The 13,287-nt window shown below is 31.5% G+C and overlaps 2 protein-coding genes across 2 annotated transcripts; both read left to right on the forward strand.

Annotated features, from left to right (window-relative positions):
• The first annotated feature begins 4,405 nt into the window (after window positions 1–4,405).
• LOC109166071 (cell division topological specificity factor homolog, chloroplastic) lies at window positions 4,406–7,130 on the forward strand. The gene is made up of 2 exons (XM_019314960.1): window positions 4,406–4,713; window positions 6,260–7,130. Exons 1-2 carry the CDS (start codon window positions 4,618–4,620, stop codon window positions 6,851–6,853), a joined length of 690 nt encoding a protein of 229 aa, XP_019170505.1. The 5' UTR covers window positions 4,406–4,617; the 3' UTR covers window positions 6,854–7,130.
• A 305-nt stretch (window positions 7,131–7,435) lies between these two features.
• On the forward strand, window positions 7,436–13,287 carry LOC109166093 (mitotic checkpoint protein BUB3.3-like). Its single transcript, XM_019314983.1, has 11 exons — window positions 7,436–7,446; window positions 7,632–7,750; window positions 9,750–9,898; window positions 10,192–10,322; window positions 10,549–10,631; window positions 10,830–11,069; window positions 11,428–11,497; window positions 11,623–11,703; window positions 11,781–11,862; window positions 12,045–12,145; window positions 12,931–13,287. The coding sequence occupies exons 1-11, from the start codon at window positions 7,436–7,438 to the stop codon at window positions 13,004–13,006; spliced, it is 1,143 nt and encodes a 380-aa protein (XP_019170528.1). The 3' UTR covers window positions 13,007–13,287.

A 13,287-nucleotide genomic window follows, 5' to 3' on the forward strand; every position in this document is an offset into this window, starting at 1 on the left:
TAAATTCTAAATTTTGTATGAATAAATTTAAACTCTAATCCGACGCATTTCCTTATATGATTGTATAATTCATTGTATATACACATAATCTTTATTAATATGTATATAGAAAAGTTCTATAATATAATTTCATTAACTATAATTTATATTGATAGATTTATAATTAAAAATTACATTTAAAAATTTAAAAAGTTGCATTTAAATTTTGCATGATTATTATAGTGCATAAGTGTATGTATGATTAGAAATATTCATGTTTTGTTAATTTAATAATTTCATTTCTTTAATTATATTTCATATTTTATTAATTGTAATTTAATGAAATTGTCACAAATATTTCTAGGGAAGAAATCTTATATTTCTCAATTTTTTTAATTATATTAATTATAATTACCAAATATTGTGGCCATTACCATAATAATTTCATTAATTATATTACTTATATTAATTATAATATTTGTAATAATCTCTTCCAAAATTTAAATACGTTACCATAATAATCACACAAAATAATGAAAGAAAAATTATCAGAATAATTACTTTTAATAAAAATAAGGTAATTATATTAAAAATTAATTATATATTAAGGTAAGTATAATTTATTTCATGCCAATAATATTATACATTAAGTATAAAAATATATATGTATATAAATTACCATAATAATTACACCAAAAAAAGGTAACAATATATAATTATTATGTAATAATATTAATAATTAATTATTAAGGTAAGTATAATTTATTAAAGAGGGGATATAATTTAAAAAGTAAATTATTTATTAGATTACCTAATATAATTGTCTTACTAATTGATTCCATGCTACTATGTATAATTCATATATTTGAAAACTTTTTAAATCGAAATATCTATTCATTGCCTTAATAATTAAAATAATTGTTAGTCAATCAATATTCAATAGTACTAAAAGTATTATTTGAATTTTTATACATAAGATATAATATTATTAAATCGAAATAATTAAAAATAATGTGTCCATATTACAAAAGATTTTATAATAGTAATTTTTATTGCATAATAGAATTTGGCAATTATTAAACATTGTTTATGGTAATTATTGTATGACATTTAATACTAAAATTATTAGGTAGAATTCTTATAATTAAGTATAATATTCTTAAGGTACAATATTGCTTATATATGGTTTACCCGTATTAACCATCACTATATTAAATTAATATATAATTCTTTTAATATAATATATTATTAAATCTAAACATATGATTAATATTTATTCAATATTATTACGGAAGTATTACAATTATAAATTTTACTCCGTATTAAATTTTAAATGGCTTAGCATATCGAAGCAAACATGGTAACTCAATAACATTATTTTACATTAGTAAAGTGATTTTATATCAAGGAATGTCAGATGAAGAATAAAATCAAAATAATACTCTATTGAAAAAAAGCCACAGTACTTAATCATTTTTTTCCTTAAAAAAAAAAATTAAATGGCAAGAAAAACATCTTGAAGGGAGAGACAAACTACTCTCTTATTACAAAAAATGTACACTTTAAAACGGAGAAATTGAATTGAAACAAATTCCAACGCTTTGATATATTGACAACTAAAAAATGCTTTTAATTTCATTTTGGTTTTTATTGTATTCTTAGTATGCTTCCCTCTGTAAGTCTATACCTATTTACATATACACATAATTCGTCCATCAATCACAAAACTTTATCATCTTGATGAGCAAGGAACTCTATTGCTTCCCGATCAATCTTTCTAGATCCGTATCTTCTCCACAAAAAAAGACAAACAAACAAAAAAAAATATCAACATTTTTTCTTATGAACCACTTTTGTTGTTTAAAAACCATAAAATACAAAAAAATAAAAACAAAACAAAACCCAAAAAGAAGAAAAAATAAAAGAAACTAAGATGATGAAAACCTCACCAATGCAAATCACGTATCAACCTCAACTGTGGAAGATCACAGGATGATTAGAAGTCTATTGCTTCCCGATCAATCTTTCTAGATCCGTATCTTCTCAACAAAAATAGACCAAAAAAAAAAGAATATATCAACATTTTTTCTTACGAACCACTTTTGTTGTTTAAAAATCAGAAAATACAAAAAAAAAAAAAACAAACAAACAAAAACAAAAACAAAAAACAAAAAAACAAAAAACAAAACAAAACAAAACAAAACAAAACCCAAAAAGAAGAAAAAATAAAAGAAACTAAGATAATGAAAACCTCACCCGTGCAAATCATGTATCAACCTCAACTGTGGAAGATCACAGGATGATTAGCAAAAATTAATGAAATAATTAACCTTAGTTGGGGTTGTGTATGGTCATATAAGGTGTATTTATACACAATGGATGAGATCAAAAGGGTTTAGTATTGAAATTATAAAATGGTAAGAGATCTCAAGAAAGGTAAAATCTTTAATATTATTGAAATGCCATATTTGTCTAAATATTTGATATTACAAAAATGCCACTAAGTTTTGGGGGGAAAACTGCTAGGAGGATTTTACTTTTATATATATATAGAAGATTTGACATTTACTTACCAAATAAGTTTTACTACAAAAGTTTTGGGGGGAAAAATTGTTAGGAGGATTTTACTTTTATATATATATAGATTTGGGATAGTCATTAGACCAAGGAAGTGCAACCCAAGTAAGAAAATATTTTTTGAAAAATGAGTTATTTTTTATAAAAAAAAATTTAGTGGGTTTAATTGTATTTTGAAAAATTTGGTATGTTTAGTTTATTTTTTGAAAAAATAAATAAAATTGTATGTTTAAATATTTTGGCAAAAAATAATTTTCTCAAATTTTGGCGGAAGTCATTTTTTATTAAAATGGCTTCATTTTTCTCGATTGACTGAACTTTTCTGTTGCATCCAAACACGAATTTTTCATTAAAATGGCTTCATTTTTCCCGATTGACTGAACTTTCCTGTTGCATCCAAACACGAAGAACTCTGAAAACATTTTTCAGAAGTCATTTTTCGAGTTTTCAAACGTGCCCTTAGTATTGTTAGGGGATATCAGGTGACTTCGTAACTTTGAATCGTGACAGTGAATTTTCTTGTAAATTAAAATTTTAGCAATCATCTTACATAAAATGTGTAATATTTTTTTAAAGTATTAAATAGGCTAATGAATTTTTATACATTGTGTAATTAAACCATTAAACAAAAAAAAAAAATGTACAATTTGACCATTAAAAGCTCAAAAGGTATGCAAATAACATTTTTTACAAATTACTTTCAAGCTTCCCTTAAATATGATGTCATAATGTCAAATTATATTTTAAAAAATAATTAATTTAATTATTATTTTTATATATAAAAGGAAAAAATATATTTTAAAATTTCATAAGAAAGTTGAGGTAACCATCGTTGATGATAGCTCAACTCACTACTACTCCGCGCACCATTATTGTTTAATTTGTAGCTCCGCTCTTAGGGTCCGTTTGAAAAGTAGGAAAATGACTTCTGGGAAATTATTTCTAGACCGCCGGCCATTATTGTTTAATTTGTAGCTCCGCTCTTAGTGTCCGTTTGGAAAACAGGAAAATGACTTCTGGAAAATGAGTCATTTTTCAGAAAATATTTTCCTTTTTCAGAAAATATTTTTCTTTTACAGTGTTTGGTTGCATTTGAAAAACTGTTTTGGTGCGTTTGGTTCATTTTTCTGAAAAATGAGTAGAATGGTATAATTAAATATATTTTTTAATTATTTTATTTAGAATAAAAAATAAAATTTAAATGTTAAAAAAAAAAAAACTGGGTTCCGCCAGAAACTTAAAAAAAAATAAAAAAAATAGCAATGGGCGGAAAATGACTTCCGCCCAAATTTTGCGGAAGTTATTTTCCGCCAAATTGAGCACATTTTTCTCAGTTAACGGAAAATGTTTTCCGTTGACTGGATTTTTCAAGTGTAGCCAAACACCAAAAATTCAAAAAAAAAAAAAATCAGAAATCATTTTTCGGGTTTTCAAACACAGCCTTAATGACCGCTTCATTTCAATGAGTAAGAGAAATAACTGTGAACTTGAGTAACAAATAATATGTTCATTTAAAAAAAAAAAATCACTGCTTAAATTATTTTTTGAATGCCACTGCTTAAATATTATCACCATTTATTATTATTTTATATTAAAATAACAAATAATATGTTCATTTTTAAAAGAGATGAATAAAACATAAAAAATACAATTACTTAATTAACTTTCATTCAAACAAAAAAATTTAATTTTTTTTTTAAATAAAAAAAAATTAATTATATGACTTTCAAGTTTCAATCAAACATTAAAAATTTTCATTTTTCAAAAAAAAAAATTATAGTTCCAACCGGACTTTAGACCTTCCAAATGCATTAAATTGATAATCGACCAGGAAAACGACGTCGTCAAAAACATTGAGGGGGTAGCTACAGTGCGGGCTAGACCATGGACCGTCGAAGCTTGTAAATTGTAACGATGGCAACTGGCAAACACCTGAGACTCTGAGAGGCTGAAAGCTTCCCACTCCCCAGCTAACCCTAACTACTCGTCGTCCCCGAAACGTGTGACCTAGCAATTCATTTATCCACCAAAATCCTTCAGAGATAGGATTAGCAAAAGGAAATGGCAATATCGGGAGATCTCCGGGTCTCTGCTGCACTGGGTCGGTATCCGAACAACTCAATTCGGAGCTCAAAGCATCATCCTTCCCCTTCCAAGGTTCTTCCGGCGTTTTTTTGTTTTTTTGCTTTTTTTCATTTATGGTTATGCGATTCTCACATTTCTTCACTGTGAATCCAGTAATCACTGGTTTAACGGCTCAAATTCATATATTGCAGTTCTGTTATGGTAGGAAAATGGGAAATTGTAAGAAATGATTTAGTATACTTTCGGAAAATGAAGAACTCTTGTTCTTAATCACTCGTAACTTGCATCTGTTTGTAGAATTGTAGTGTGTGCATTTAACTAAATGTTCCTTGCATAATTCTTCTTCAAATCATTACAAGTAAAAATGCGCAGATTTTAGTTACTTTAATGGAACTTGGACTTAGATTAGCATTGAATCATTGATTATCTGTTGATTTTAGCGTATATATGTGCAATGTGATTCAGAAAGCATTATATATTTTGATGATCTATTTGTCTGCTTTTGGCTAAGTAAATCTTTATGTATTATTCAAGTTAGTAATTTTTTTTTTGTGAGTAACGAGGAAACCCACGGCTACCGAGAGTGAGCACGGGGTAAATCCGGCCTCCGTCTTATGACTCTAGCCGACAAAGGACCACAAGAAGGTAAACCAGCTTAGATTGACCTCCTTCAAATGAAGAAGGTTAGTAGGCTGCTGTCACTTAGAGTAAAACTTGGAACTTTGTGGTTACCAAGCTAAGAACCTAACCAACTTGGCTGGGTTTGCTGTTTAAGTTAGTATTTGCTATCATGGAGTCTGTGTATCCAGGGTATGTATTGAGAGGCCACTTTAAAGTAAACTTCTGTAGTTCTTTGTTCTGTATGTACTGTTAATCTGTTATACCATTCTTTTCTGTCTAACCTGTCTGCTGCTGCATGCCTGCATCAGCTAAAAATATGTGTTTGCACTACAGAATGGCGGTTCTATTACTTTTATCCTTGTGTTAACAAATACGTTTCCTTCTTCAACACAGGGAGACTTTGGTGTCTTCCTTAATGGTGGTTCTAAATCCTAATGCAGTAATGCTTCCGAGCTTGTGCTTAGAGGGTCACACGCAACTAACTAATTCATGCATGCTGTGTCCTTATCATGCCAGCCAAGTTTATCAGTTCACCGCTGGCAGTGTGTCCTAACTTGTAGGATATTGACTGGTGTGCTAAAGATTAATTAGAACAAAATTGGTCAGATAAAGTCACAAATTCTGCCTTATCGTAATTGTCATAAGAGAATCACAGAGACAAGATTTATAAAAAAACGTTTTTTGCCTTGCCTTTGTTTGATGATCTATTTATATAATTTAGCTAAGTATATCTTTATGTATTACGGAGTATTATTTAAGTTAGTATATGCTTTGCCTGGAACTGTGTATCCAGGCTATGTATTTAGTGACCACTTTAAAGTCAACTTCAGTAGTTCTTTGTTCGGTATGTACTATTATACCATTCCTCTCTGACTTACCTGTCTGCTACTGCATGCCTGCATCGGCTAAAAATATCTGCTGCCACTACGGAATTGTTGTTCTAGAATTCTAGTACTTGACCCTTCTTTTAACAAATATGATTCCTGCTTCAATACAGGTAGACTTTAGTGTCTTCCTTAATGGCGGTTCTAATGCTTCCGAGCTTGTGTTTAGAGGGTCACGCGCAGCACCTGATGGACATAATTTGCAATGTCACGCCAAAAAGCCCATTGGGGTCCTTGGGGATTACAAGCTGTCCTCGAATTTCATGGGCCAAGAGTTCGACAGCTTCCTTCTTAATGCTATCAACATGAGCTTTTTCGAGCGCCTAAGCTTGGCTTGGAAGATAATGTTCCCACCATCGCTGTCAAGAAGGAATTCCAATGCAAACATTGCCAAACAGCGGTTGAAGATGATCCTCTTCTCCGATCGATGTGCAGTGAGCGACGAGGCCAAGCAGAAGATAGTCAGCAACATTGTGAGTGTCCTCTCCGATTTCGTGGAGATAGAATCGCAGGATAAAGTTCAGCTGAGTGTCTCCACAGACCCCGACCTCGGGACTATCTACTCTGTCACGGTCCCTGTTCGGCGCGTACGATCAGAGTACCAATTGGATGATCCAACCGGAACAATCACAAATGTTGAGTACAAAGATACTGGAGAAGACTCTGGTTCTGTCGATGTCAAGTTTGATTTCTACATTCCTGGGTAGAATTTAGAAGAGCTCAATGATTGCCAATCTGGGCGGGAAGAAGGAATGCTTGTTTGTCAATCACAAGTTTTTATTTTCATTTCATATTTTCCTTCAGCATGGCAACTGGCTACTGCTATTCTTGTGTTTTCCATCTTGTGGGATGAGTTAATTAGGTTTGTATATATAATATTTTTTTTTCTACCAGTGTTTAAAAGTGTTGCTTTTAGTACCATACTGCCTTTCCTCACAAGAATGGTATGCCAATCAAGACATTACTATAGTTAGGATTGCTTGGAACCAAAGTGGGCAGAGCAGATCTCTTGTGTGCACTGACATTTTGTCTTGTCTGCTGAGTCATTGAGTTACTGTGATTTACATCATCTTAAATGCTCTATTGGACCGGAGTGTGGAGACTCTTAGGGTTGAGGGTGTGGGGACCTTTAGGTTTGGGATTTAACTTTTTGAAAGAAAAAGGATTGATTGGAACTTTGTTTACTTTTCAATAGTTTTGAATTTCTAACATTTGATTTTCAAATATTAACTAACTTGACAATATTTAATTTTGAACATCCATTTTATTTTATTTTAATTTAATTTTATATGACAACTGGGTATCTCATATTTGTATCTCTAGCTAGCATTGTGAGATTAGTTTTAATTTCATGGTGCACTATTTTCACCTTATCGTTGTCCTTTTAACCTTAGCATTATATTAATAGTACGCTCACTAATTACCTCAAACTCTTTTAAGTTATATCAATCTTAGTCTAATCTTATATCAATCAATTTTCAATAGGCTTGTGAGACTTGCACCGAGAAGGAGATGCGACTGGATTGATGAGGTGTTGGAATCTCCTGTTGAGGTTGAGATGAAAATTGAGATTGACAAAACATTTATGGCTCGCATCCAAGAGAGTTAGGTTTGCTCAATTATTATTGTGCGGACCATGGTCCACACAAGTTGTGTCGACTATATTTTGTCTACTAGAAAATAATGTACATTCAGTACAAAAATAATGTATATTGTATACAGGGGATATATATTAGTTTTGTTCTGAGTGTACATTATATTATATAATGTACATTCAGTATAAAAATAATGTACATTTAGTATATTAAAAATGTACTTTTTGTTATGGTCTACATAACATTATGTGGACTATGATCCATACAATAATTTGCCAGGTTTGCTAGTGTCATCCGAATTAACTCTTTATGTATTGCATTAGTATTCGTGTATTGCATGATAATATTAATTCAATTAAGTCACACTTTGAGACAATTCTTCAAAGAAAGTGGCGAACCTTTTCAACCCCATGATGGGACAATTTTTCCGAGGACACTACTCCCTCCCATTATAACATTTTCTGGCTCGTGTCTTGAAAGAGTTAATTCCTGAAATGGTCCTCTCATACTATGATATTTTCTCAAATCGGTCCCTTAACTTTTAATTTTTTAAAATAATTATTTAGAAGTAATTATTTAAAAAAAAAAACAAACTTTCTTCGTCTCCATGGCCGGAGACGAAGAAGGTTTCTTCATCTCCGATGTTTAAAAAAAAATTTAAATAATTATTTTTAAAACATTTTGATTACCTATTTATTTTTGATTTGGAATTTTATAGTATTGCACATTACAATTTTTAATTACTTATTTTGAAAGGAGAATTTTTATTTATTAATTGTGGAATTATTTGTTATTCATTTGATTTTTTAAGAGTTAATTACCAAAATGGTCCCTTGACTATAGTGAAATTACTAATTTGGTCATTGACTGTTTTTTTAACCAATTAAGTCCCTCAACTTTAAAATTTTTAACCAATTTGGTCCTCCGTTAGTTTGACCGTTAGTCAACGGTTAACTTGGGACCAAATTGATAATTTCTCTATAGTCAAGAGACCATTTTGGTAATTAACTTTAGCGGTGGCAATTCGGTTTAGTTTTCTCGAATCGAACTGTACCGAACCGAACCGAAGTAATATACCGAACAACCGAACGATATTGAATTCTTGTATACCGAACAGTTCGATAAAAAATCCGATCCAATCTGAATTGTTCGGTAAAAAATTTAACTGAACCGAATACAATTTGATTTCTTTTAAAATATAATAATAATAATAATAATAATAATAATAATAATAATAATAATAATAATAAATAAATAAATAAATAAATAAATAAATAAAAAGTAAATCCAAGTCCCTTACTGCTTGCTCTGTCGTTCAGCTCATATTTTCACGGGTATCTCTTGTAAATGTTTTATTTGATTTCTTTATGGTTTGTTATCAAAAGTTCTTATATTATGTGTTATGATGTTTACATAGTCCATATCCAAAGTCTAATATAAGAATTCAATATCGTTCGGTTGTTTGGTATATTACTTCGGTTTGGTTCGGTACGGTTCGATTCGAGAAAATTAAATCGAATTGTCCACCCCTAAAGTTAATTACCAAAATGGTCCCTTGACTATAGCAAAATTACCAATTTGGTCCAAAGTTAATCGTTGACTAACGGTCAAACTAACGGAGGACCAAATTGGTTAAATTTTTTAAAGTTGAGGGACTTAATTGGTTAAAAAAAATAGTCAAGGACCAAATTGGTAATTTCACTATAGTCAAGTGACCATTTTAGTAATTAACTTATTTTTTAATTATTAATTGTGAAATTTTCAATTGGTATCAAGTTGCTTTCTACATGGGAGGTGTTGGGTTCGAATCACGTTAAAGTATTTGTAAATGTGAATATTTCTTTCCCTTGTAATAAAAAAAAAAAATTGTGGAATTTTCAATTGAGGGAAAAAGAAAACCTTTTATTGACATCAAGGCTTTCAGGTGTACTATTTTAAAAACAAGGGGTTTAAATTAAATTTAAATGATTTCTGAATTCCCCGTGTTTTCCCTCCACCTAAATTTTAGGGCTTAGACTCAATTCAGCAAGCTCGCTTGGAGTTCTGAGCAGCTATGGATGCGACTCCTTTGAGTCTCGAAAACCCGCTCTGAGACGCCATTTCGAGGGTCCGATTTGCTCCGCGTTCCAACAATCTTCTCATTTCTTCATGGACAATGTAAGGAATATGCAGTGTTTTTGAATGTGTGTGCACACCGTGAATGCTGCATTTCTGTAGTTCTAAAGCTTGTAGAGTTTCTTCATGGGATAGTGCTAGTAATTGCAGTGTATTGTAGAATATTTGTGTTCCCATGTGAATGCTGCATTTCTGTTTTGCTTACAATTTTCGTGGTTCTAATGCCTGTAGAATTTCTTCATGAATACTGTAAGTAATATGCAGTATATTGTTGAATATTTGTGTGCATCTGTGAATGTTGGCGCTTACAAATTTTGTGGTTCTAATGCTTGTAGAGTCTTCGGTTGTACGATGTTGAAAGCTCAAAGCTGAGGTTGGAATCGCAAGGGGAAGCTGCACTTCTTGATTGCTGTCTTGAAAATGATTCCGTGGCTTTTAGTGCTGCTTCTGATGGTTCTATTCACAGGTTTGTCACTCGAGTTATCTCAAATCTTTTTCCTTTCTCTTAAAATATTCTCAATTTGTTGAGCTCGGTTGCTCTGTTTTATCTGCTGGTAGTAATGAGCCTCTAATGAGTGACTAGTTGGGTTTTCTGAATTGTATAAGAAGCCTCCTTTCTTGCATCTTCAAATTTGCTTGTATGATTGCATTGAGTGATGGAAATGTGACATTTTGTATTGGAAAATTGCTAGGTATGATATGCATTCGGGACATAAATCAACAATAGGGAATCATGATGATATGGCAACTTTTGTTGAGTATTCTCCTGAGACATGTAAGCCGTTATTGCAAATAAAATTCCCAGTACTGGGATGTTTCAATTTTTGTACCACCAATCTTTTTATGTGTTAAGTGATTTTATTTTAGGTACAGTGGCTAGAGCTACGATATTTCATTATGCTTGCTCTTTGGATTTTTTCTTTGTTTGATTGTCTTATCTTACTTTGGTAAACTTCTTCCTTGCTTTGTGTAGGTCAATTGATTACTGCTGGTTGGGATAAGAATATAATCTTTTGGGATGCACAATCAGCTAACTCCGTTGGACACTTGAACAATCTAACATCAGAGCCAAAGTCTATGTCACTCTCCGGCTTCAATTTGATGGTTGCTATTGATTCCTCTGTAATCATTTATGACTTCCGTTCTCTTAGAAAATCGGTTCACAAGAAAGATATCCGAGTAAAATGTGTCCGCCCTATTCTTCATTATGAAGGTATTATGACAACATTCTAATACAATATGGACAGATAGGTCATCAATTGTGTTACCAACGTAGACTATGAGTGGGGGAGTTGGTTGGGTAGTCATGCTAGTTATGTGCAACTTACCCCTGTTTTATTGATAAGTATTGCGCATTGGTTTGGCTTTCAGTTTATTATGTGCATATTTCTTTGTAGCAGGAGACAAATTTGGCACAATATAAGCCAATGCCCTTTCAACTTGTATATATATATTTTTTGCATACGGTTGACTGTTATAGGAAATTTCAAGTCAATTTTAGTTAATCTTTAACCTACTGAATGTGATTGTTCTTTTTGTCAACTTTTAAGTTGAGTAGTCCATTTATGCAGGGTTTGTGGTTGGATCAGTCGATGGACGGGTTGCTTTGGAGTATATCTGTGAATCCAATTTGGATAAGGGGTTAGTATGAGTTCATTAAACAAACCAATTTACTTTGTGCAACTTTTTTATTTTTATTTGTTGGGTTTAAAATCGTCTCAGGTTGCAAAACTCTTCTTCTGAATTTATTTATTTCTGTTTTTCAGATATGCTTTCCGATGCCATCCAAAGGGAACAGACGGAAGAAATCGTGTGGAGTCAGTGAATGACATTGCGTTTAGTCCATTGTAAGTATTTTGTATCATCAACTTCTTGTTTCTGAACAACAGAAATTAAATTGATTGTGCCATTTTTGTTCTTTCAGAAATAGTGGTTCATTTGTAACGGGTGATAATGAGGGCTACGTAATTATGTGGGATGCTTGCTACAAGAAGCGACTGTTTGAGGTACTCTATTTGATTACAATAGAATTGTGTGCCTCTCATGATATGTTAAGCTTCCTTTCCAATTGGATTCTGTTATTTCTATTCGTTATCATACACCTTTACACGTGGTTCTACATTTTGTTTGACATAACTTATGATCCTGAATGATTTTGTACGGATTTATTTTCCCCCCTTGTTTTCAGTTTTCAAGGTATCCAAATAGTATTGCTTCTTTGTCATACAACCATGATGGATTCCTTTTAGCTGTTGCATCGAGTTACACTTACCAAGAAGCTGGCGAAAGGTTAGACACATTAACGCTCTCAAGTATTATTTGCAAATGTTGTCTGCAAAAATGACTTGTTTAATTCATTATTCTTTTTCATATGGTGGTCAATGGACAATCCATATTATAAACCTGGAGGTTGAATATGATGGTTTTAGCATTGAACCACACTTCATCTGCCTAAACTAGTGTTTCATTCCTTGTAATCCTTGTATGCTATAAATATTTAAGGATTAAGGGTCAAATAGGCATTCGAACTACTCCAACTCCAAAAAAACTGCATTTGGATCCCTTGATAATACAAAATCATGCAATTTAACCTAAAATGACTTGTTTATTCGGTCTTTGCTGATGTGGTGTACTGGTGGTTATTTTATTAAAAATTAAAATTTTAAATTCATTGTAATAATTTTAAATAAAACAATTAATAATTATAAAAAGAAAAAAAAACAAAAACCCAACCCCCCATCCCCACTTTCATCTTGAATTGCAATTTTGTTTTTGAGTTGGATGATCTAATTGCAGTTTTTTTTTGAGTTGGATGATCCAATTGCAGTTTTTTTGAGTTGGATGGTCCAATTGTAGTTTCGCATGTAGCTCGATGACTTATTTTTATCCTTATTCCAATATTTAATTAGCCTAGAATCTGGTGCTAAATGGACAAGACACTTTATAAACCTTGATGTTGAGAATAAATCGTTTAGCAATATTGAATCTCACTCAAGCTGTCTAAATAGGTGTTCCTTTTTCTCCTATACTAGAAATGTTTAAATAACTAAAAACCTGTACTCTGCTCATGACAGGGAAGAGCTACCACAGATATTTATACACAAAGTCGAGAACTTTCAAAGCGAGTCACCTTTTGTTGGCACCGCATGACTGAGATGACTCTGAAATCAGGTGCTTACAATCTCGCATTTGAATTATCAGAATTTACCTTGTAGGAGGAACCGAGCCCTTATTTTTTGGAGGTTGATCACCAACGAAACTCTTACACTCTGGAAAATGTTGGTTTCTGCATGAAATTCTCATTCTCCGTTTGGAAATCAATCTTGGAGTACGGTCACTTAACCAAAGGGTGGGTGAACAATTAGGATACGGTTATTAACTAGAGAAACTTTCAAATTTTTATGGAGTAACGAGAATAGTAAATGTGTGTA

This window comes from Ipomoea nil, unplaced genomic scaffold (genome assembly GCF_001879475.1).
Source record: "Ipomoea nil cultivar Tokyo-kokei standard unplaced genomic scaffold, Asagao_1.1 scaffold3087, whole genome shotgun sequence".
In the NCBI taxonomy this organism is placed as follows: domain Eukaryota; kingdom Viridiplantae; phylum Streptophyta; class Magnoliopsida; order Solanales; family Convolvulaceae; genus Ipomoea; species Ipomoea nil.

Coding starts and splice junctions, on each gene's coding strand:
- LOC109166071 (XM_019314960.1), top strand. CDS start 4,618: ATGGCAATATCGGGAGATCTCCGGGTCTCTGCTGCACTGGGTCGGTAT. Junction 4,714..6,259: donor ATCATCCTTCCCCTTCCAAG/GTTCTTCCGGCG, acceptor GCTTCAATACAG/GTAGACTTTAGTGTCTTCCT.
- LOC109166093 (XM_019314983.1), top strand. Junction 7,751..9,749: donor TATGGCTCGCATCCAAGAGA/GTTAGGTTTGCT, acceptor CCTAAATTTTAG/GGCTTAGACTCAATTCAGCA. Junction 9,899..10,191: donor CTCATTTCTTCATGGACAAT/GTAAGGAATATG, acceptor TAATGCTTGTAG/AGTCTTCGGTTGTACGATGT.